This window comes from Leptodactylus fuscus, chromosome 6, assembly GCF_031893055.1.
Source record: "Leptodactylus fuscus isolate aLepFus1 chromosome 6, aLepFus1.hap2, whole genome shotgun sequence".
Taxonomy (NCBI): domain Eukaryota; kingdom Metazoa; phylum Chordata; class Amphibia; order Anura; family Leptodactylidae; genus Leptodactylus; species Leptodactylus fuscus.
The window spans coordinates 133,729,498-133,754,829 of record NC_134270.1 but is presented as its reverse complement, the minus strand read 5'-3'; the positions used below and the strand labels follow the sequence as shown (position 1 = coordinate 133,754,829).

At 43.6% G+C, this 25,332-nt stretch overlaps 1 protein-coding gene across 3 annotated transcripts; it reads right to left on the bottom strand.

Annotated features, from left to right (window-relative positions):
• Positions 1 to 1,289: 1,289 nt before the first annotated feature.
• TRMT1L (tRNA methyltransferase 1L) lies at positions 1,290 to 23,802 on the bottom strand. 3 transcript variants are annotated; one of them, XM_075277299.1, is made up of 19 exons: positions 23,674 to 23,802; positions 21,380 to 21,542; positions 20,007 to 20,069; positions 16,997 to 17,059; positions 13,638 to 13,724; positions 13,436 to 13,498; positions 12,986 to 13,099; positions 12,834 to 12,895; positions 11,867 to 11,999; positions 10,929 to 11,040; positions 9,958 to 10,037; positions 7,483 to 7,729; positions 7,185 to 7,397; positions 6,913 to 7,103; positions 6,434 to 6,512; positions 4,233 to 4,393; positions 3,779 to 3,835; positions 3,388 to 3,517; positions 1,290 to 2,029 (listed from the first exon to the last, which is right to left on the bottom strand). In XM_075277299.1, exons 2-19 carry the CDS (start codon positions 21,441 to 21,443, stop codon positions 1,798 to 1,800), a joined length of 2,151 nt encoding a protein of 716 aa, XP_075133400.1. In that variant the 5' UTR covers positions 21,444 to 21,542; positions 23,674 to 23,802; the 3' UTR covers positions 1,290 to 1,797. The 3 variants fall into 3 exon arrangements, with proteins under 3 accessions (XP_075133400.1, XP_075133401.1, XP_075133402.1); XM_075277300.1 differs by having other exon boundaries at positions 3,388 to 3,514; XM_075277301.1 differs by lacking the exon at positions 3,779 to 3,835.
• Positions 23,803 to 25,332: the final 1,530 nt, after the last annotated feature.

Here is a 25,332-nt window from a genome sequence, read left to right as displayed (position 1 = left end):
TGCCGGTGATCGCCGGCGCCTGCTTTTCACTTACACTGCATAGACCAGCCTGCAAAAGAAATGATGATTTTTTTGCAATGCATTAGCATTGTAATGCATTGCATTAGTGATCAGACCCCCTGGAGGTCTAATAAATGCAAAAAAAAAAAAAAAATTAACCCCTTCCCGCCGATGTCATTTTTTGATTTTCGTTTTTGACTCCCCTCCTTCTAAACCCCATAACTTTTTTATTTCTCCGCTCCCAGAGCCATATGAGGTCTTACTTTTTGCGGGACAAATTTTTCTTCATGATGCCACCATTAATTATTCTATATAATGTACTGGGAAGCAGGAAAAAAATTCTGAATGGGGTGGATTTGAAGAAAAAATGCATTTCTGCGACTTTCTTACGGGCTTTGGTTTTACGGCGTTTGAATAAAAAGTGATCAAAGCAATAACATTTCCCGAAAATGGTAGAACTAAAAAGTACACCTAGTCCCGCAAAAAAAGACGCCCTATACATCCCCGTACACGGACGTATAAAAAAAGTTACGGCTGTCGGACTATGGCGACGTTTAGAAAAAAAATTTTTTAGCACAGTTTTGGATTTTTTTAAAGGGGTTAAAATGTAAATAAAACCTTATAAATTTGGTATCCCCGGAATCGTACCGAAACACAGAATACAGGGGACATGTCATTTTGGCTGCACAGTGAACGCTGTAAAACCAAAGCCCGTAAGAAAGTCGCAGAAATGCATTTTTTCTTCAAATTCATCCCATTCTGAATTTTTTTCCAGCTTCCCAGTACATTATACAGAATAATTAATGGTGGCACCATGAAGAAAAAATTGTCCCGCAAAAATTAAGACCTCATATGGCTCTGGGAGCGGAGAAATAAAAAAAGTTATGGGGTTTAGAAGGAGGGGAGTCAAAAACAATAAGTGAAAATCAAAAAATGCCATTGGCGGGAAGGCGTTAAATGCTGTCATAGGTGTGTTTCAGTATATACCCTTATGTAAAAGATATATGTATTCTCACAGCTGGTGCATGATACGGCAACAACACCCATAGGGATACGATTTTACTTGTTGTTTCATAAATCGGTCACACACAATGCAGCACTACCACAGGTTCACATACTTACTGCAAGCAGTTAATAGCAGCATGGTGAAGGAGAGCATTTCTATGCCATCCATCCATCCTTGGTAGATTAAAGAATAAAAAACTTAGAGGCTTTTCCACCGATTTATGGCAGGTATTTATGACATACTTATCATGGCGCACTCAAAACTATATCAATTTACTGACCTGCAGAAAAAGGGAACAGAATATATTGACTTTATGGTGCCATTACAAAATACAACGTGTCCCGCCAATAAACGTGTTCTCATCTAGCTATGCGGATGGAAAATGGGGAAAAAACATGGCTCTTGGCAGATGGGGGGAATAAGACAAAAACGAAAAAATTGGGCTGTGTCCTCAAGGGGTTAAAAGTAAACATGAATATTCATAGGTCATATTCTGAGGACACGTATGTCAGATCGAAGGGGTCACTCTCCCCATGACTGAGACGCTACCGGAGCAGATAGACAGACAGAGATCCCACTTCTGATCTGGTATCCGTAAACAATAATAAAAAAAAAAATTCTCACATTGGTTCTAACATTTCTAATGATGTCAGAATTATTAAAATGGCTGAAGAGAACTTTTCTGACTGTAACTCTATACATTTATTTTCTGAAGGAACAGTTTTTCTACAAGAATAGTGGATTTATGGGATTTTTTTTTTTTTTTAATAATTCACAGCAAACAAGACTATCTACTTGAGATCAGACAAGGTGGCGGCCTCCTGCAGGGATGAGTCTTCGCTCTGGCTGTCTGAGCCCTCCTTGATGCTGCTGATCTGTGATGTATTCGAGAGGCTGCTGTTCTTTTTAAGGATTGCCTTCAGTATGGCCAGAGATGCATTTGTTCGTATCCCCGTAGGGTCAAAATGGGTCCGACTCACTAGGAATCCAGCTTCTGAGAGGTACTGCAAGATCTTGTTCAATCTGCAAGAAGAAAAAGATGAAGCACAGACATTGTATATATGAATGGTAGGCTAGATAGATAGACACTAAGGGATAATACTGGGAAGGGGCACGGGAGAAGATGGAAGGGAAGACAGAGGCAGAGCTAGAATTGATCATAGGTCACTAGACAGTGATATGATAAGATAAAAGAGAAGATAATCCTTTAATAGTCCCACCATGGGGAAATTCATTGCGTTACAGCAGCATGGATAATACAGAAATATATTACAAGAAAGACCACATACAAGCTCATGGCAGATAGAAAAGATACTAGGAGTCATAGCAACTAAAAAGAAAAGAAGACTTCAGGATCATTTAGTTCTCTGTGCAGAGTGATCTTTACTTAGCCTGGTGTTGAATATAAAGCCTGACCACGGTTGGGAGGACGGATTTTCGAAATCGCTCCTTCTCACACTTGGGATGAAGCAGTCGGTCACTGATAATACTGCACACTGCTGTCATTGTCTCATACATGGGATGGGAGTTATTCTCCAGCATGGAGCTCACCATGGACAGTATCCTTCTGTCATCCCATCCACCACCTGTACTGGGTCCAGGGGGCTCCCCAGGACAGAGCTGTCCCTTCTAACCAGCCTGTCAAGTCTGACTGCTAGGACCCCCATCAACCAGGAGAATGAGGCCCCAATGCCCTTGCCCAGTTGACGATCTATTCACTTCTATGGAACTTTCAAAAGACACAATCTCCAGAATCTTATAGAAGAGAATGGAGTGCCAAATTGGTAAGTGAACTGGCACTTCATTCACATAGAGGATGGAGGAGGACCTTCAGTAACCCGATTGTTATCCCGTATCCTATGCATAGGGGAGAAGTGACTGTAATGACAAAATCCCCTTTAAGCTCATACAAGGTGAAAAATATACAATGTGACACCTGCCAAAAATCAGCAATTAAAGTCACTCGTCTTGTATGGGCAAAATCCACTACAGACAAGACACGATGCAAATATGTAGAAATCCACAACATGCCTAGAATCTGATGCAGTTTCTATTTTTTTTTTCTTTTTAAATGTCCCACATCGAGCTCACAATGTACATTTTTCCCCTATCAGTATGACTTTTTGGAATCTGGGATGGAAATCCATGCAAACACGGGGAGAACATACAAACCCCTTGCAGATGTTTTTTTTGCCCTTGGCGGGATTTGAACACCAGGACTCCAGCGCTGCAAGGCTGCAGTGCTAACCACCGAGCCACCATGTGGCCCCCGGATGCAGTTTCTGAATGGGGTTTGTTACATTGTACCCCACTTTGTTGCAGAATCTTGGTGTGGGGCTGGCAACCAATACGCGACGTGTGAACCCTGCCTGACAACTTACTTTGGTATGTTCAGTCCTCCAATGGCATGTCTGTGAATACTGTAATAAAATGGAGGGTGGTCTGCATGGGCTTCACTCTTCAGTCTTTTAGGAGCATTTGTAGCCATGTCTTGAGGTTTTCTTTTTCCTGCTGAGGGGGCAAAAAGTCACAAAATAGCCAGGACCACATGTACTGTAATAATATATGTGCTGTGTATCATCATACTATCCTATGTAGTATTCATCCCACCCCAGGACAGGGCATTGTAATACTGTTAGGGCAATGTTGCAGGAAATAGAATCCCAGTATCCCACCAGAGGAGATTATATATATTATATATATATTTTATTTTTTTTTTTTGGGGGGGGGATGTTCTAACCCGTCCACATATAGAAATAGTGAGCTACATACCTAGACCACCTGAAATCTCTCCTGCTGGTACTTTAATAAAAACACCACCTTCTTCAGCTACAAAAAACAAAAACATTGTTATACCCATGCCAATAATCTCAGAGCCCTGGCAAACAGCTGATTTTGGCAAAGGCTATACATTATCCTTGCAGTGACCTCTGCAGGTGAAATGTAGTACTGCAGAAGAGAAATCCAAAATGAGTTGCTGCATTACTAACCTGTAAAGAATTACGCCCAATACTCATAAATATGCAAAGTATAAATACCGCTAGCCCGTGTATGATATGAGAACCTCTATGTCATGCCCAACGCACATTTCAGTGCTTATGTGTCAAGGATGAATGTGTCAGGCTCTCATATCTCACATAAGAGTATTTGTCCTGGAATAAATGCAAAAGAAGTGGCTATAACACAGAAATGTATGGTTTAAAGTTTAATCCCTAAAATGTCTTACTTTCAATGCCTTGACTTGCATGAAGAAAGAACTGCTTAAAAGGTGTGCATTCAGATTCACATATCAGGGTCTTCAATATGGCCTGTATGTCTGAAATACTTCGTGTAGCCGCTTCAAACAGCATTCTCCTCAAGAACGCGGCATTAAACAAAGGCCCGGACCTGGGAACCAAACACAGCGACACTTGCAGCAAACTGGGAGAGCTGGCAGACCACATAAACTCCTCTATAACGTGCACAGTTTCAGAGAAACAGAATATTATACTTTAGCATACGTTTTCTTTGGTGGACCCCTTATGATCTAGTCAGTATATCACGGTATCACTAACCACATCATCCTATGGGTCCTCGGATACCATAACCACAGCTTAGATCTTTGAGATTAAGTGTGCGAGGTATGCTCATGTAATGAAGGCTCTCTTTTCTTGCAGAAGCTATGCTGAAGACTTAAGTCTTAAGAGGAGCCTATCAGTAGTAAATTGGTTAGAAACCTAATCCCAGTAGATGTGATTCTATAGATTTCAAATTTGTCACTCTTAGGGTATGACTTTCAGTGCGGGATGCTGATGCAGTGCCTGAATGGGCCTAATCGGGAGTGAGTCTCGTGCCGCGGCTGAGTCAGCCACGGAATCTGCGGGTAGATAGGGCATGTCGCTTCTTTTTCCCGCTAGCTGAAAAAAAAAAACCACTAGTGGGAAATAAAAGCGAGCGGCTGCCATTGAAGTGAATGGGAGCATTTTTTGAAGGCGGATTTTGAGGCAGATTCCACATCAAAATCCACCTGCAAAAATCTCTGCGTGAACAGACCCTTATTCTGCTTTGGGGTACTATTTTTATGCAAATTACACTTTTTTTTTTCCTGTTTTTTTTTTTTTTTTTTTTTTTTTTTTTAACTGTCATGCAAATGCAAACCAAAGTGCCTTGGGGGCCATGTCTTAGGGCCCCTTCACACGGAGTTTCCGCTCTGCTCATTCAGACACGTATACACGAGTGCTTCAAAACACATCCCATTAAGAGATGAGCGAGTACTGTTCGGATCAGCCGATCCGAACAGCACGCACGCATAGAAATGAATGGACGTAGCCGGCACGCGGGGGGGTTAAGCGGCCGGCCGCCGTCAAAGCGGAAGTACCAGGTGCTTCCATTCATTTCTATGGAGCGTGCTGTTCGGATCGGCTGATCCAAACAGTACTCGCTCATCTCTAATCCCATTCACTTCAATGGGAGCGCGTGTAAATCCAGCATTACGCGTGCTCCCATTGAAGTGAATGGGATGTGTTTTGAAGCGCTTGTGTAAACGTGTCTGAATGAGCGGAGCGTAAACTCCGTGTGAAGGAGCCCTTAGGTTGTCTGGGCTGGGGTCTCAGCTCTAGATTCCTCTGCACTTTTACCCTCATTTGCATATGAATAAAATGTCAAAGTGGTCTATCTTTAGACACCACCTATTGGTTGGGTTACTTTGGAGTAAAATTTTCACAAATTGTTTGGCCTTAAAGAGGATCTGTCCTCAGTAATGATAATACCAATGAAACATCATGTGTTCTTTATCCAAATCCATTCAGCCATTTCAAAGATATAAGTCACTTTATAGTTGATACAATAAATTATTGATACACAGCCAAGTGGGTGGTAACACTCTATGACATACATCACACAGAGGTCCCACCCCCAGTGAAACCACAATGTTACCTGCCCACTTGGCTAGTAGACCATAATTTCCATCAACATCAAAAGACTATGTAGGTCATTGGTCTATTAAGGGCCCCTTCACATGGCGTAAGCGCGACGCTCTTTTAGACCCGTACACGCAAGCGCTTCAAAACACATCCCATTCACTTCAATGAGAGCGTGCGTGAAGCCGGCTTTACGCGCGCTCCCATTGAAGTGAATGGGATGTGTTTTGAAGCGCTCGCGTGTATGGGTCTAAATGAGCGGCGCGCTTACGCTGTGTGAAGGGGCCCTTAGATTTGGGGACAGGTCCTGTGTAAGCCATGTCCTTTTCACTCTATACAATGCCCACTTGTTTAGCAAGGCACGAAAAAGGCAGTCTAACACACATAACAAATGTACCCAGCATGTAGGCCAGGTTCTTTGGAGCAAATGAAGCCAGAATTCTGGCACGTTTACCTCAGTAAATCTTGTAAGGTTTTCGCTTCTTAACTAAACCAGACTGCATAGTGACATAAACATCAATGAACTTACCACACTGGACCAAGCATGACGGCAGACCTCCCGGGCATGCTTTTGTGGCAATCACATGGTAGTAGTTTGTATGGGTTTTCTTTAAGGCAAATAATAATAATATCAGATAATAACATTACATCATCATTTAGACTCCTTTCACATTAGTCCTGTCCTGCTATGTTATTGGCTCCATGTTAGAACAACATAAGCAATCGCTGGGTCAGCTACATGACAGAGAAGTAAAAAAGCTTCTAGAAATGGTTCAGAATGGGTGAAAAAATAAAAAACACGCTTTCCTAATCTCCACTTCCATTGCACTACCGTCAGGTCCCCCTCAACACACTCAGCTGATAACGGACTGAGCAGCAATGCCCGTGTGTTGACAGGGAGCGAGTAACCCATTCTAAAAAAAAAAAAAAAAACTGTACTTGCCAAAAAAATGTCACAGTTATAATTAAAGAAATGTCAGTAATTATTTTAATGATTGTAAAGGTTACCCTCTATCATGTTCCCCTCCTTCTGAAAGATTCTTTCCTCGCACCAATGGCAGTGAATCAGATTGTTAATCATCTTCATACTCTCATCAGCTAGAGTCGGTCCTCGCTGAACCCGGACTATCACCAACACAAAGTGCTCGAGCGCCACAGAGAGCAGAACGTCTATACCTTTATTACAGCGAGCAGCTGACCTGATGGAAATAAGGAATATGCTGTTTTAGCCCAGTCTCTAGTCTGCTGAAGAACACAACACTGAGACTCTGATCACTTACCTGGCTATGGCTGACAGGACGACTCGAGCTGCCAACTCTTTGTAGTACTCAGTCCTGATGATGTTGCAGCCATAATGGCGCTTTGCCACATGCACAGTTTTGGCATACAGAGAGCTGGTGTCAGTCGACGTCACAGATATGATGCCCAAATTCCGAACATTTCGAAAAGCTGCGTCCAAATAGTTCACAGACGTTCCAAAGGGATCCAAGTGTCTGGATGGAAGCGACAACAAGACATTTAATAAATGCATCAACTAAATAATCAATAACTAAAAGCTTGTGAGAAGTAATCGCCTACATAAAATCATAAGACCGCGTATGCATCAAGACGTTGGCGTCCATTTGAGTGACTGCTACGGTGCCCTCAAAGTCTTCATCGGCTATTTTCAATTCTTCTTCGGGAATCTCATCGCTCTTTGTTACCGCTCGTAATTTGTTAAGTTGGCAATTTTCACGGATTATAGCCACTGAGTTGTCACTGATGTCATTGAGGGTGACCTTTACAGAATCCCCAAGGTGCTTTGCCCACTGCAATCCCATGATTCCTACGAATGCAAACATTGCTTTTAGGCCTGCCGAACACAATAATGTCATAGACCAGGGGTATTTAATAGAGATGAGCGAACACTGTTCGGATCAGCCGTTCCAAACAGCATGGTCCCATAGAAATGAATGGAAGCACCTGGCACGTACACTTTGCCGGAGGCCGGCCGGCGTCCATTCATTTCTATGGGAGCGTGCTGTTCGAAACGGCTGATCCGAACAGTGTTCGCTCATCTCTAGTATTTAACTCAGTAACGGTTCATTAACCAGAGTCCTCCATCAAGTAAAGTTTTGAGCTGTACAGCAGTTGAACACCTCCAATAGTTACACTAGATTTTGGACAAAAATGCGTGTCTGACTATAAAACCCACAAGAAAATTAGGGAAAAAAGAAGAGCATTATACTGTAGGTGGGGACACGAAGGAGCATTATACTGTAGGTGGGGACACAAAGGAGCATTATACTGTGGGTGGAGGCACTAAGGCGCATTATGCTGTGGGTGGGGACACAATGGAGCATTATACTGTGGGTGGAGGCACTAAGGCGCATTATGCTGTGGGTGGGGACACAATGGAGCATTATACTGTGGGTGGAGGCACTAAGGCGCATTATGCTGTGGGTGGGGACACGAAGGAGCATTATACTGTGGGTGGAGGCACAAAGGAGCATTATACTGTGGGTGGGGACACGTAGGAGCATTATACTGTGGGTGGGGACACAATGGAGCATTATACTGTGGGAGGCATTAATGCCTCCACACAGTACAATGCCCAATTATTGTGCCTCCTTAGTACCCATCTAAGTATAATTGCACATTAGTGCCCCCACACCCAGTTAACATGTGTGAGGAACATTCATCTACTTCCCGCTGTCCCCAAGCCCTGATCCCTTACACTAAGTGGCAGCAGGGATGGGTAATCGTCCTTAATGCTTGTGCAACGTGAGAAAGCAGTAATGATGATTAGCAATCCCTGCTGCCGCGTAGTGTAGGGATCAGGGCTTGGGGGCAGCAGGAAGGAAAACAGCTACTCCCACCCTCTGACATAATGAAAATGCCAGCAGGCAGGGGACCAAAAGTGTTGTTCTCGGTCAAAGTTGTCCACACTGACTATAAGTCTTTTTATTCTTAAATAGAGAAGCCCAGCAGACTGCTCTTTCCTATACAGTGGGTTAGAAATCAAAACAAAAAGTATACCATGTAGTAGGGCTAAATGGTTTTGCCTAAAAAGAATTATAGGCTTATAGGCAATTCTCAACTTTCTTAATTTTGCTTAAATTGGTTTTCCAGCCCCTTATACAACGTCTCATACCGATGAACTATCCACAGTATCTGATGTGACCCCTGCACCGATCAGCTGGAGTGAATGGGGAGCGGAAATAGCTTGGGTCCTGTTCAAATAATAGGAGCGGAGTTGTAGTTCCATAGTGCCACCAATATTCAATGCACAGGGCTGCAGCTCAGCTCCTATTACTTGAATAGGAACACGGTCGCTTCCACTCCTTGTCCACTGTAGCAGCTTCTGGTGCCCAGAGAATTGTGCGGGATCTGGGTGTCGAATGCCCACAGACCAGACACTGACGACCTATCCTGCAGAAAGGTATTCGATATGAAAAATGCATTTGGCTCCAGAAACCCCCTTTAAATAACTAAAGAAAAAGTTCAGTGAGCCGACACAATGAGGAGCCTGACATATTTGATGCAGGGTTCCCTATCCCACACCCACTGCTGCGGCAGGAATTGACACTTGAACCTGCTGCTTATACAGCAGTACTCCTGTGTAGGAAGCAGGAGGGCTCATTCCTACAGCCGCAGCGGTGGTGTTTTTGTGCAGGAAAGACAGCATCTGGCATATCAGTCTTCTGCATGATGACAGCGGTGGAGTGAGTTTTCTGTGGGCCTCCTACACCTCTGTGCTATACATGTCTGGACCGTAGTCCACCAGTCGTGTACCCCTGCTGTGGGGGGTTAGAGAACTATATGGAGTCCATATGATGCTGCAAAGTGTGAAGTAAGAATGAATCTACTGTCACTTTGTAAAGGCGTCAATTATGAGTGGACAGACTTCTTCAGGGATCCTTACAAGTTACCAAAGATAATTTAATCAAACCCATATCAAAAATTCACTGAAATACATAATCATGTAACTACTGAAGATAAGGTGAACAGAAGTCTGCGACATAATAAAACACACAATAATGTGATACTTTATGAATACATCCATGAGCGTACCTGTGGAACTAAAGGCATCCAGACACTCCAATGGTTTCCTCTCTACAGTCAGTACCGCAAGAGCACAAAATATCAGTTGCCTAAAAGAGAGCAGAGACATAACTATACCCAGACAGAAAACAATATGCTGCTACTCCTCCTATATAAACGCATCTCAAGAATTTAAATGGATACTATGTTATAGCATAGCAAAAGGATATGCCATTACATTATGATCAATCTAAGACCAAACTCCATTGATCACAAGAACACAAGGGCACAGAGGCTGGACCACTGGGACCATCACTGATCATGAACATGGTGGTTCCAAATGATAACCCCCCCCACCCCCCAAGCATCTGGATCCCCAAAGATTAACAAGTGATGGAATATAGTACTAATACGCCATCATTTATCAAAGTGGACCTTTCATGGATTTGGGCACAGGCAGTTCTATATACTGCTGGAAAGCTTTCCCAAACTGTGCCCCGGGTAAAGAGCTAGTGGTACCGGTACCGTAGCTCTTTACAGTCAGAAGGGCGTTTCTGACACTCTGTCAGGTACATCCTTCTCCACAGCAGTGCCTATCGCCTTGTACAGTGTGAGCAGGGAGGAACGCCTCCTCCCCTCCTGATAATATTCGTCTATGGACGAGCACTGTGAGCAGAGGGAGGGGGCGTTCCTCCCCGCTCACACTGTACAGCGCGATAGGCGCTGCTGTGGAGGAGGACGTTCCTGACAGACTGTCAGGAACGCCCTTCTGACTGTGAAGAGCTACGGTACCGGCACCGCTAGCTCTTTACCCAGGGCACAGATCGGGAAAGCCGACAGTGCGCTGAATTCAGCGCACTGTCAGCTTTCCAGCAGTATATAGAACTGCCTGAGCTCCAAACCATGAAAGGTCCTCTTTAAAGCCTCCCTCATAACACTCGACATTCCCAGAACCCCCTCCCCCAAGCGTTATACTAACAAAGGTCCAAAAGTCTTCTAACCTGTTAGTTTTCATTACAGGATTGAAAAAAGTACCAGATTTCTGTGGAGTGTTACAATTAGGAAGAACCTGAATCTCAGTGTTGGACTCTTGTAAAATTTCGTGTGGTCTACCTGTGGAGGGGAAAATAAAGCACAATAATCCACTGAGATAAAGGCAGCAATATTTTCCATCAAGCACTGGTTTTCACAACATTTTCTGGCTATTTTACAGATTATTATACTTCTATAGCAACCTAGAAATGAGAAAAGTTTAGCAGTATTCTGAGCAGATCTTCTCTGGAATATAAATGTCTCCCATGCGGTGTTTAGGGACTTACTGCGTATTGCTTATTCGATAATATATGTGTATGCAGCAAGTTCCCTCTAGTGGTGTCTGTGCGGGGAATCTGGAACTGTTAATTAGTAATCAGGTCATTTTGTTCCATCAAAGCACCCCCAGCATTTGGTGGAGCACTTATATGCAAGTCGTGGCAGCCCAATTTCTTATGAAAAAATGATGTGCAAAAAAAGTTTATAGGTACGTGCCCATTCTGCCATACAGTGTTATCAGAACATTTAGCAACATAGACATTCCAATAACACAGCTCCAAGGAATTCAGATTCCTTACATCTTCCTTGTGAGTCTGCTCGAGTGCAGCCTGAAGACAGTCACAGGGTAACAAAAGGAATCTGTGAATCCTGCACCCCTCGTGTATAGTATAAGAATACTCAAGCATGTTAAAAGGAACAACTTCAAAGTGTTTGTAAAGATAAAGATATAACATGGCTGCAATTCAGCTTTATATTCTCAACAATTTACACTAGGCATAGCTGCATTCAGTCCCCAAAGAAGAGCCTATTATTTACTGTACCTCTTATATTAAGAAGGGTGTAGAAAAATAATTTGTAAACTAGTGATCTCATGTTATCCATAGGTCTACAGTTAGAGGTTACTTACTCAAAGTTGATTTTACTTTGGTCTCCCCTTTCTGGACATGTTGCTTTATGTGTCTTATCATTTCTGATCTTCTTCTGGCCACAGTTGCCGAGCAGATAATACAATGGTAATGAGCGATCATCTTACCAGGCATCTAGAAGAACAGGAAAGTTACCGACAAATCACAAAGAAACAATAATTAAGATACGTTCAGAGAAAAAAAAAAACGTGAGATGACAATTTATTGTGTACACATGGGTTTGGGTAATATTACATTAGCTCAAGGGGGTTTCTCACAGTAATGATATCGATGGACGGCTGTTTAGATAAGCAATCTATATGGGAGTGGTGGGGGGGGGCTCTTGGCCTCTTCATTGCTTATCTTAACAAGTCTATCTGAAGACATTGCTTGGTAGCAGCGTTGCAGCCCACTGCAGCTTTGTCCTATTCACAAAAGTAAAGAATGGAGAGGCCGCAGCCACTTCAAACAGATGATCCAAAGTGGTATCAAGAGTCAGATTCCCACAGACGTGAGAATAACGGCCTTACAACAGACAATCAATATTGTAAAAAGTTATTTAATCTAACATGGACCCCCAACTTTTAGTTCAGAGAACTCATCCTGGATTTAACCACCAGCAGTTTTGCAGTGGCTCAGGTCCAGTTCACATCTGCATTCAATATTCCATTTGGGGAGTCCGCTTGGGGGCCCCCAGAATGGAATACCGAACGCATGGACAAGAAGTGAGCTTATGAAAGCACGCGGAGCCCATGTATATTATGACTATAATAGGGTCTGTGTGTTTTCCGCATGATCTCCGCACGAGTCATGCGGAGAGAAAAATACTTCATGAACTACTTACCTCTCCTCTCCGCATGACTCATGCGGAGACCGTGCGGAAAACACAGGGACCACATTATTGTCTACGGGGTCTGTGTGCTTTCATAAAAGAAAATAAAAACCATTTGACCTGAACACATAAAATACCTCATTTTCATTCTGCGCCGTATTCTGTACACAGGGTAAATAACAGATGCACATTCGATAACCTTTAAAACCAAATACAGAAAAAAAAAATTAGAGGTTGACTCAAAAATGTAGAGGACAAGCAGATCTTTGGAAACAGTAAATCTCCTTACCTTCAAATTCAACAGAGACTTTCCAATGTAGGTTCTGCAAGTGTTTAAGGAGCTTACTGATGTGGCAGGACCTGAATCTGTGCTCAGGACATAACGGACAAGGTTTCTTCTCATCTACATCCAATGACACAGAAAACAATAACAATGATTTCATCATTTCAGATTGTATATTTTCTATCACACTTTGCTAATACTATTAGAGTGAAAACCCGTCCACATACACTGTTAGTAATAGCAAATAGACCCTAACAAGCAGCGGACCCCAGCATTTCCTTTCAATGTAATATTATATTACTCTAAGACTACATTTCCTCAGTAGAGGTTGCTGCAAGAAAAATAATTGGGTAACGGCACATTCTGCAAACATAAGCATGTGTTTGCAGAGGGTTGGAAATGCAGAAGTCTGTGGCAGCTACAAACCTGAAAACCTAAGAAAATACATAAACTTACCATCGCTTTGTTTAGTTAAAGCTTCTAGTTGTGAAAGTTCTTTTTGGATGGATATGTGCTTTACTGAAACAGAAAACAGGTGCAGTCAGTGTAAGGGATTGTTCACATGAAAGCTTTTCCATTCACATCTATACCTTCTAACTGGGAGTAAATAAAACCATTAACATTGCACCAGTAACAGAAATAAAATTAATTCACAAACCTGCATTTTCTAGATCCAGAGGTTCTCTCTCTCCACCCTCTGCACCAATATCTCTGCTGCATGGCTCTTCAATCTGTAGAGGTTCTCCTAAAAGTTAAAGAAAGACAGACATTTAGATTTTAAGAGGAACTTTCACCACCTGGGGCACATGCGGTTTAATAAATCTCTAAAAAGCAGACAGTCATCTTTCCCGTTCTGTGCCCCCGGTGAAAAGCTATCAGTGCTGGTACTGTGTCCCTGTCAGAAGCAGCAGCGTCTATAGCGCTGTACTGTGAGAGGAGGCGTTCCTTACCACCCAGCAATGACACTGAGCGATGAGGTACGCCCCCCTAGTACTCGTCTATGAACGAGTACTGGGGGCGGGCATTCCTCACCGTTCTCACAGTGCAGCGCTATAGGTGCTGCTGTGAGGAAGGGTGTTCCTGAAACGCCCTTCTGACGGTGAAGAGCTACGGTACTGTCAGATAGCTCTATATTGGGGGCACAGAACGAGAAAGCCGATCGAAAGTGCGTAATACATTGAAAGCAATAGGGAAAAAAGCCTCCCATTGATTTCAATGGGGAGCGCACGTATGCCGGCTCCCATTCAAGTCAATGGGAGCTGCTTTTTACGCGCTCATTCTGAACGTGTTTTTACGATCAGAATGAGCGCACCGTAACTCCGTGTGAAGGCTCCCTTAAACCGCATGTGCCCCAAATGATGAAAGGTCCTGTTTAATGCAAGACTACAAAGAAATATCTGTAGCACATTATGACTGTCAGCCTAACAATATGTTAGGCAAAATACACTCACCGGCCACTTTATTAGGTACACCATGCTCGTAACGGGTTGCACCCCCTCTTGCCTTCAGAACTGCCTCAATTCTTCATGGCATAGATTCAACAAGGTGCTGGAAGCATTCCTCAGAGATTTTGGTCCATATTGACATGATGGCATCACACAGTTGCCGCAGATTTGTCGGCTGCACATCCATGATGCGAATCTCCCGTTCCACCACATCCCAAAGATGCTCTATTGGATTGAGATCTGGTGACTGTGGAGGCCATTGGAGTACAGTGAACTCATTGTCATGTTCAAGAAACCAGTCTGAGATGATTCCAGCTTTATGACATGGCGCATTATCCTGCTGAAAGTAGCCATCAGATGTTGGGTACATTGTGGTCATAAAGGGATGGACATGGTCAGCAACAATACTCAGGTAGGCTTTGGCGTTGCAACGATGCTCAATTGGTACCAAGGGGCCCAAAGAGTGCCAAGAAAATATTCCCCACACCATGACACCACCACCACCAGCCTGAACCGTTGATACAAGGCAGGATGGATCCATGCTTTCATGTTGTTGACGCCAAATTCTGACCCTACCATCCGAATGTCGCAGCAGAAATCGAGACTCATCAGACCAGGCAACGTTTTTCCAATCTTCAATTGTCCAATTTCGATGAGCTTGTGCAAATTGTAGCCTCAGTTTCCTGTTCTTAGCTGAAAGGAGTGGCACCCGGTGTGGTCTTCTGCTGCTGTAGCCCATCTGCCTCAAAGTTCGACGTACTGTGCGGCATTCAGAGATGCTCTTCTGGCTACCTTGGTTGTAACGGGTGGCTATTTGAGTCACTGTTGCCTTTCTATCAGCTCGAACCAGTCTGGCCATTCTCCTCTGACCTCTGGCATCAACAACGCATTTCCGCCCACAGAACTGCCGCTCACTGGATGTTTTTTCTTTTTCGGACCATTCTCTGTAAACCCTAGAGATGGTTGTGCGTGAAAATCCCAGTAGATCAGCAGTTTCTGAAATACTCAGACCAGCCCTTCTGGCACCAACAACCATGCCACGTTCAAAGGCACTCAAATCACCTTTCTTCCCCATACTGATGCTCGTTTTGAACTGCAGGAGATTGTCTTGACCATGTCTACATGCCTAAATGCACTGAGTTGCCGCCATGTGATTGGCTGATTAGAAATTAAGTGTTAACGAGCAGTTGGACAGGTGTACCTAATAAAGTGGCCGGTGAGTGTAGAATTTAAAGTATTCCCTTCTCTCTAATTCCGCGCAGGATCTCGAGGGTGAAGGGTGATTTTCTGCGCCACTTCCTTATGGCCGCCAGGACTGGCGTAGTCCTAGGACATCTTCCTTGGTGGAATGGCTCCAAGAGTTCCTCCTTATCAGGAAGATGGAGGGCCTTGTCACAGAAGACTCTCCCGATCAATCCCAGTATGTTGCCATCTGGCGGCCGTGGGTTGTGTTTCAGGAGTCATCAGAGCTCTCCCCTTTTTGTGTGAGCTTCTGCGGCTCGGATCACCCTGTCCTGGCGCCCTGCCTTCTCCCCCTTCTCTGCTGCCCGTTCTTTGTTTTGTTTTTTTTTTAATTTTGTGAGCCCCATATAGGGATCATAATGTACATTTTTTTCCCCTATCAGTATGTGTTTGTAGAATGGGAGGAAATCCACGCAAACACGGGGAGAAAATACAAACTCCTTGCAGATGTTGTTCCTGGCAGGATTTGAACCCAGAACTAACCTGCTAACCACTGAGCCAACATGTTGCCCCTCCCATTCTTTGTTTCTTGTTGTGTCTCTTGTGTCTTGTTTTCTCCCTGTCTTGAGCCTTCCCTACGTTTATGGTGTTGTTTCCCCTGGGTTTTCTTGACCTGTTTTCGCTCGTTCCTTTTTTATTTCTTGATTGGTACAGTCCGGGGTGCTCCCTGGCTGGTTGTTTTCGTGTCGGCCCTGTCGGGGCCTTAGCTGCTCTTGTATTGGCATTTGACCTTCCATTGTTATGTTTTGTTTCACTTATTGTAAAAGTTCAATAAAAATTGAGTACACCTAAAACAGTATTCCCTTCTCCCAGGATGTAAGCTTGTAACTTAGGAGGTGTCCAGGAATTACAGATTTCTGCCTAGAGGCCAGGATGGTGAAAAATTAAAAAAAAAAAAAAAAACAAAACAAAAAAAAAAACATACTAACCTGTCCCTGTGCTCTGGTGTCTCCTGCCACTGTCCGGTCCAGTTTCGCCAGAAATCATTGCCGCACATGACAGCTGAGGCCAACCAGCGGCCTAAGGAAAGGACCCAGGACAACACAGGTGACATACATGAGTGACGTCCCAGTTCCTCTCGTTAGGCCGCTGATTGGCCTCAGCACTCAAGTGCAGCGAGGACTTCAGCCAAACAGCAAATTTTTTTGTTCCATTTTGACTAAAATTAGGGCAGACCTATCCCCGTACTATACTGCCCTTACAAAGGGTAACATTGTCGGACGACCTGCTTTCATACGGGAATACCCCTTTAATATCGACCGTCTTACAATATTATACACTGACAGCATAGATACTAGTCACTAGAGAGATGTGGAAACTTCGTACTCACCTTCTGTATAGTCCTCACATGTAGTCTGTGTATCCTTTACATCTGCTTTGTTTGGTGAATCAGCTGAAGAAATATAAAAGAAACCAAAATCTGAATATAAATCCCATTGTAAAGGGTGACTTTGCCTGATAGGCTAGGTTTACACAATGACTTGTAGCCACATAACATAAGTCATTGCACTTTATAACGGTGGGTGCATTAGTGCTCTACTGCCTTAGTGGTGCATTAGTTGTCCCAACACTGAACAGGATGATTGCTTTATTGACTCACGAGGATCTACAGCAGCACAGACGTCAACCTGGGACAGCCCTGCACAGGGTGAACACTAGATCACGGCAAAAGTGGGATCCCTGTCTTCTCACGGAGCATGAGGTTTATAAAAGTGGACAGCAACATATATGCAGACAACATATAATAATAGTAGACACAAATAAAATAAACTATTTTTATTTATGCTATTTAGTGACTGATATGTTGAATATTGTAATGACTTTATTATACGAGTAGTAACGGGTACAGTGATACCAAATATATCTACAGTATTGTTTTGTGAAGGCCATTTAATAAAGTTTATTCCTAAAATGGGTTTACTGGAATTTACTGTTAAACCTTTAGTAATTCCTAAGAGAGAAATTTATGGAGATTTAAGAATATACACTGAAGTATTATACCATGTGGGGCCACTGTGGAGCATTATAACCATGGGCCAAATTGTAGAGCATTGTCGGAGAACAGTGGTTCCCAAATGGTGGTTGGCGATCCCTTGCAATTGGGCTGTGCAGTGCTGCAGTCCCAATACAGCTACCATGTCTGTAGCGGAGCACAGCCTTCAGTGGTGGGCTCAGAGGAGGTGGGTCAAAATAACAAACACACTGACAGCATTATACTGTGCTGGGCCCACTGTCGAGTATATTTTACTGTGTGATGGAATGGTTGGGACATTTGTTTTTCAAATGAAGTTAAGTATGGTAGACACCCCCGTCTACCATACTTAATTACAAAATACAAAATTCTTGTCCAAAAGTTGGACAAGAAAGTTTGAGAACCACTGATCTACAGAATATAACATCACAAGGAGAGAAAAGGAAGTGGATTTAGGAACTTGAAGAGGACCTTCCACCCCCTTCAGGCCTTAGCATTTGTTAATAGATGCTGCTCCACTGATTCAAGCACAGTTGCAATTTTTTCTCTAGCCCCCACCTTTCCTGAGCAGCTAATGTTGGTGCAAGCATAGTCAGAGCTCAATATCACACCCATTTTCTGCAACCCCAGCCTGACACTGCCCTCCTGACAGGACACACAGGCATCAAAACCAACTGCAATTATTGTTCAGGAACAGAGGGGACTAGAGAGAAAATTTTAACTGAGCCATTTAATAGCTACTGTTCACTGGAGCAGTATCTATTAAATGATGCAAAGACATGGACTAGGTGGAGGCTGTGAAAGGTCCTCTTTAAGACTGTGGGTAGGTAATGACGCACTGGGCCTTGTGGCTTTTCTCTAGCAACCACCACCATTCATGGAAAGTTACAAGATGGAAGAGTTGGGGGGTTTTTTCCACTTTTTTTCTTTTAGTATTTCTGTATTTAGACGATACCAAACTAATTCATTTTTTTATTTTTCATAATAATAAAACTGCATGTTCTCCCACTTGTAAATTGAACAGTGGGGATTGGGTTAATTATATGCAGCTATACATATCCCAATCCCAACCAGAAGATATCTCTGGAAATCCTAAAGGTATAACTGAATCCTTATGGAAAATGAGAATCTCCTCTTTCCGATGACACCAAAAGAATGTTTCTATGTTTTAATAAAGCCTGAGATATACTATACAGACCAAAAGTACGGATACACCTTCTCATTCAAAGAGTTTTCTGTATTTTCATGACTATGAGAATTGTAGATTCACACTGAAGGCATCAAAACTATGAATTACCACATGTGGAATTATATACTTAACAAAAAAGTGTGAAACAACTGAAAATCTGTCTTATATTCTCGGTTCTTCAAAGTAGCCACCTTTTGCTTTGATTCCTGCTTTGCACACTCTTGGTATTCTCTTGATGAGCTTCAAGAGGTAGCCATCGGGAATGGTTTTCACTTCACAGGTGTGCCCTGTCAGGTTTAATAAGTGGGATTTGATGCCTTCAGTGTGAATGTACAATTTTCATAGTCATGAAAATACAGAAAACTCTTTGAATGAGAAGAGGTGTCCAAACTTTTGGTCTGTACTGTAGCTGTTTGTAGTGCCCCTACCCACCCTGATTTACCCTTCACTTCATACAGCCCCTATTCCATAGACAATGAGAAAATAAGAAGCAGGAACAGCTCTCAATAGAGAAGTAAGAGAAATAGTGAAAAAAATTTACAGAAAAATTTGTATGCTACTAAATTCATTACTGACACAAATACTGCCAGATAATCAAAAGTTGCCTGAAAGTTTAGTAAGGGTCAGTTCACATGTGAACCGTCCGCGCAAGTTTTGACACAGAGAGAGACGCGGCAAGCCGCTTCTCTCTCTGGTCAAAACCCGCCTTCAGCGACCATCGCGGTCGCGGCTTTCCCCTCCTATGTCGGCTCAAATGAATGAGCCGGCATAGGAGGGTGCTGCCGGTAGGCAGAAGCCGCGGTCCAGCGCGCCGCGGCTTCCGCCTGAAGATAGGACATGTTGCTTCTTTTCTCCGCTAGCAGCAGCCCGCTAGCGGAAAAAAGAAGTCCGGCGGTCTGCATAGACCACCATTGTAAAGGGGCGGATTTTGTAGCGAAGTCTGCTGTCAAAATCCGCCCCTTTGCCCACTTGTGAATGAGCCCTTATACTTTAAATAAAATGTATAATTTTTATGGCATCTTTTGCACTAGGTTTTCATCAGATGTGGCTTACACTATAATTGTGCATGGCCTACTGGAAAATGGCTCTTTACATAACATTTGTTTAGCGGTATGATTACTGTATGTATTGTAGAAAATCGTCATCAGAGATCTCCAGAGGCTTCAGTATCATCCTCACCTTCTATATTGTCCTCACAAGAAGTCTGTGTTTCTTTTACGTCTGCTCTGTTCGGTGGATCACCTTAAAGCATTTAAAGGAAAACAAAAATTTAATATGAATCACATTGTGAAGAATAACTTTGCCTCATAGGCTAGGTTTACACAATAACTTGTAGCCACATGGCACAAGATGCTTTTTAGAGGGCGTTGTAAGGGATTCCGCCTCAAAATTAGCTCCAAATTCCAAATATGAAATCTGCCTCCTACTCATTTTAATGGGAAGGGAGAGAAATTTTTAAGAAGAAGCATCCGACTCATTCTTCAGGTGGAGTCTGGCTAACTCTCCCATTGAAATGAATGGCAGTCAGATTTTGGAGTGGATTTTCAGAATCGGCATAAAAATCAGCTCCCAAGTTTGCTTCAAATTTTGTGCCTGATAAATTCAGTGTCAAGTGGCTAGCATAAACGTTTACCAGATGTGAGTTCCACCTATGGGACTCAGGCCTATGAGGAGAATATGGGCCCCTTTACCCCAGCTGCTTATGTAACTCCCATACAGGTGAAAGGGGAAAGCTATGCACATCCACTACTAACCCTCCATTTGTCTAGATATGTCAGTCTGGAGCCTCTTCACCAGGAAGGATAAGAGACTCCTGTTATCCTCCTAGATGTGGATCCCACAGGTCAGACCTCTAAATGACTTACATGGAATATCCTGTGTATGTATCATATCTCCTAGGTGCAAATCTGTCTTCCATGATGTAAATAGGAAGACAGTGCCTCAGTCATGCTGCCCACAAGGAGTAGCTCCCTTTAACATCATGCCTGACCTTCCCAGAGGCCTTTGCTGCAATGATGTGGGATTTTACCAAGTCAGTCTCTCAGCTGAGGACAGTTGTTTCGATCTATTTGGATCTCTTCAGCCTGGCGCAGAGAAGACTAACTTGGCAGAGGTGAGAGGCTTCTAGACAGGGTTAAGGGGATATCGTCACTCCTTAGGGAGAGACCACCATGTAGCTGTGTGGAAGATAGATTTGCATATTCTTCCCATGATCCCTCACATCGGAGCACAAATGGCTTAATAAGACTCCACACACTTACATGGTGGTCTCTCCCTAAGGAGTGACGATATCCCCTTAACCATCTCCTAGGTGGGAATATCCATTTAATTCATCAAAAATAAATAAATAAATGAAACACCTACTGCTTATAAGATGTTTTCACAGAAATGTGGACATAAGGTATAAGACAGAAATACTTTTTTGTGCACATGTATTTTACAGCTACTTCATTTACTATAATCCTGGGTGTAGCTTTATTAGCTGTTCTCACACACGATAATCCAGTGAAAACATTATATCAGACATAGCAAAGGTTTACAGGGTAACTCACAGTCACTGTCCTCCTCCTTTTCTACTGTCATTAAGTTTAATTCTTCTGGATTTTCCTCCATCATTTAAAAAGATAGAATCTTTCTGCAACCGCTCGTGAGCAGGATCATCTGTCTGCAATGGAAGTCACTGAAGAAGATCCCAACCTCAGGTGCTGAATCTTTCTGAGAAGGAAACAAAGGAAAAATTAATGCTTGTATCACGGCTAAAACACCCAACTGAACCTATCCTGGTGGCCTGTGGATTCATACTAGAACGTGTAAACCACAGTACAGTTCTCCCTTATAGGAAGAACCATAGGGCAAGATGAATTAAAGGGGTATCCAGGAAGATAAAAGAAAAACTAAGATCCAAATAAATCCCAATAAAACTTCTTTACTTATCATCCCGTTAGTACTACATGTAAAAGATGTGAATATTTATTTATTTTTTTTTTACTTCTAATCCCTCACCTGCCTATTCTACTCCTCATCTCTCACGTATCAGGCTGGACTTAGTGCTTATTATCGTTTTTTAATGGCCAGCACACGGCTCCATAGAAAGTAATGGATCTGTAGACAGTTTGTGTGACCGAGCTGTTAGATAATAGAAAATTCTATTTCTCTGGCCATTTTTATGGATCCCTCAAATAGACTCTAGAAAGAATCAGTGAGAACGAATTACCCTTGGCTTTACTTTTTCATGGCTGACTACACAGCCCTATCACCTAAATAAGTACTAAGGGTGCATTCACACTTCGGATACGCTGACTGATTCTGAACGTTAAAACATGTTCAAAATCAGCATGTACAAAGCAGATCCCATTCATTTCAATGGGAGCCGGCATACGAGTGCTCCCCATTGAAATGAATGGGCTGCTTTTTTTCTCTATGGGCCCCTTCACACGGCTTAAGTGCTCGGCTCATTCCGAGCCGTACACGCGACCGCATCTAAACACTTCCCATTCACTTCAATGGGAGCGCTCGTAGAGAAAAAAAGCAGCCCATTCATTTCAATGGGGAGCGCTCGTATGCCAGCTCCCATTGAAATGAATGGGATCTGCTTTGTGCGCTGATTCTGAACGTGTTTCCAGCCACAGACGCTATACCCATACGTCTGTGGCTGGAAACGACGGATGCTACAGTGTGGTTTTTTTCACGGGTCCCTCACAGACATGAGTCTACTCAGGAATCTGTGAAAACAGACAAAAATTAGGACATTTCCTATTTTTTGAGAGACCGTTCACACAAGCCTTCAAAAAAAATAAATAACGGACGTGCGAGTAGTCATACAGACTCACTTTATTTTGGAAAGTTATTTTTCACATTGGCGTGACTAAGATCTTTTTCCACCCATCACTCTCCATGCACCACTTCCAACTTGCCGCTATAAAATGGAAGTCACAAGTGACATGGGGTAGATACTGGTGCCTGAGGACAGCATATTGCATCTCTCTTCCAATATCCTAGGTTCTTACTAGATGGTAGGTAAATACTACAACAGGTAGAAATCACATACAGGTAGGGCTAGGTTCACACCTGCTCTCCGTTTCAGGATTCTGTTCCCAAATCTGCTTGAAAAACAAAAGCAGGACTTTTCTCTCTACAATTTTCTTGCAGAAACCCGGCGGACCCCACTATAGTCTATGGAGTCCACAGGTTTCCGCGCAAAACTGCTTTTTAAAGTGGATTAGGTTCAGTTTCTCATGCGGACCCGAGGTACTGAAAGCCAAACACTAGTGTGAATGTAACGTAAGTCTTCGGGTGTGTTATGCCTATATGCAACTCGAGGACTGTATGGAGCCACACACGACCTTGTGGGAGAAAAAAAAAAAAGCTAGCAGCACCCATTGAAGTCAATGGGAGGCTTTTTTTTTTTTTTCTGGTGTGGAAAATTCCACACCAAATTCTTCATCGTTTTCCTCCGTGTGAATGGACCCTAAGTTTCTGCAGCACAGCAGTCACAAAAAAATATCAGCTTTGGATTTATTATGACCATCTTATTGCAGTCACAATTGCGCAATGAAATCGCCTTCACTTTGATGACTTGCTATGAGGGCGGTGTAAGGTCTTATGGAATACATGTCCATAGGTGACGACTAGGCAAAGCCCATACACAAGCCAGGGTTCTGTAATAAGTTCTGCAGCCTGGAAAATATATACACACACTACACAGATATATGTATTTAGCTATGTACCTATGCACTCACAGACACCTGTACATAACATACACACACACAGGCTACACATGTATGTAATAGTCAGTGCATACTATACTCGTTAGTAAGGCTGGATATAATATAGTATCAAACCTTACCTAGTGCCCCCTCTGCCCACAGTCAGCTGTAAGGTTGGCACACGGTCCTGTAAGTCACTACGACCCGCAGCTTCCACTTGAGGCCGATTTTCTGTCAAAACGCACGTTTGTCCGTTCCTTGTGCGTTTCTGCTATGCAATTATCTGATTGGCCAATGTCAAAGTCAATCAGACAGAAGATGACGCCCATTGGTCAAGAGGATGGGCGGGACGTTTGGTTTAGCAGCTTCACTTCCTATTGGCTCCTAGTGATAGCGGAAGTTGTGAAGATACCTGGCGACCCTGCGGTGCGGCGGAATTGTGGGAGTTGTAGTCCATGGAGAGGAATAGCGCGAGGACTTGTCTGGCAGCGGAAGGGTGTACTGCATTAGCTAACAGTGATACAAGTCACCCTGAAACAAGCCAAATATTTGCTGAAATTGGTAGAAAATTGGGCAATGTTCATTTGGGGCAGATGCTATAATGAAGCTCTGGTGCAAAAATAAATGGGTTCCCGCAAATGTCTCCTTTAACCCCTTCAGGGTCAGGCCATTTTCAGGACCAGACATTAGATTTTTAGTACATGAGCTTTTGAGGGCTATGACATTAAAAAAAAACAAAAAAACCCCTTTTTTTGTGTAAGGGCGGGTTCACATCTGAGCCCCCAGGGTCTCCGATTTGCAGGTTTCCGTTTCCTGCCCGAAACTGGATAGGAGACAGAAGCCTGCAGTCATTTTTCAAACCCAATCATTTGAAAGTGTCTGGCCGTGAGCGCCAGTGAGCGTTTTGTGCTCTCCGCAGCGAAACCGTGTTTTTTTTTAACCAGACACAAAGTCAGACATGCAGGACTTTGTGCATACCTCCCAACAGTACCGATTTCCACGGGACATTCGCGATTTGGGTGACGTGTCCCGCGGCCCCGGTTGGAGGGAGGTATGTCCCGATTTCAACTCAGATCTGTGTCCAGAGGACGCAGATCTGAGTTGAACACATACGCGGCTAAAGCAAGGAGCTGTCACAGCTCAGCTCCTTGCTTCGCCGCTGCACGCTGGCTACTGTCTGTGTAGACGCGATCTGATGACGTCACATCGCGCCTACAACTGTGTGCGAGAGAGAGAGGCGGGGAGAGAGCGGCGGGGGAGCAAGGAGAGGGTAAGTGTAATGTGTACACTGAGATGGAACGTGAAACTGGGGGCAGATGATGGAGAGGACAGCATGACACTGGGGGCAGAGATGGAGAGGACATGAATCTGGGGGCAGAGATGGAGGGGACATGAATCTGGGGGCAGAGATGGGGGGACATGAATCTGGGGACAGAGATGGGGAGACATGAATCTGGGGGAAGAGATGGAGGGGACATGAATCTGGGGGCAGAGATGGAGGGAGGACATGAATCGGGGGCCAGAGATGGGGGACATGAATCTGGGGGCAGAGATGGAGGGGACATTAAACTGAGGGCAGAGATGAAGGGGGGACATGAATCTGGGGGCAGAGATGTGGAGACATGAATCTGGGGGCAGAGATGGGAGGACATGAATCTGGGGACAAAGATGGAGGGGACATTAAACTGAGGGCAGAGATGGAGGGGGGACATGAATCTGGGGGCAGAGATGGGAGGACATGAATCTGGGGGCAAAGATGGGGGGACATGAATCTGGGGGCAGAGGTGGGGGGACATGAA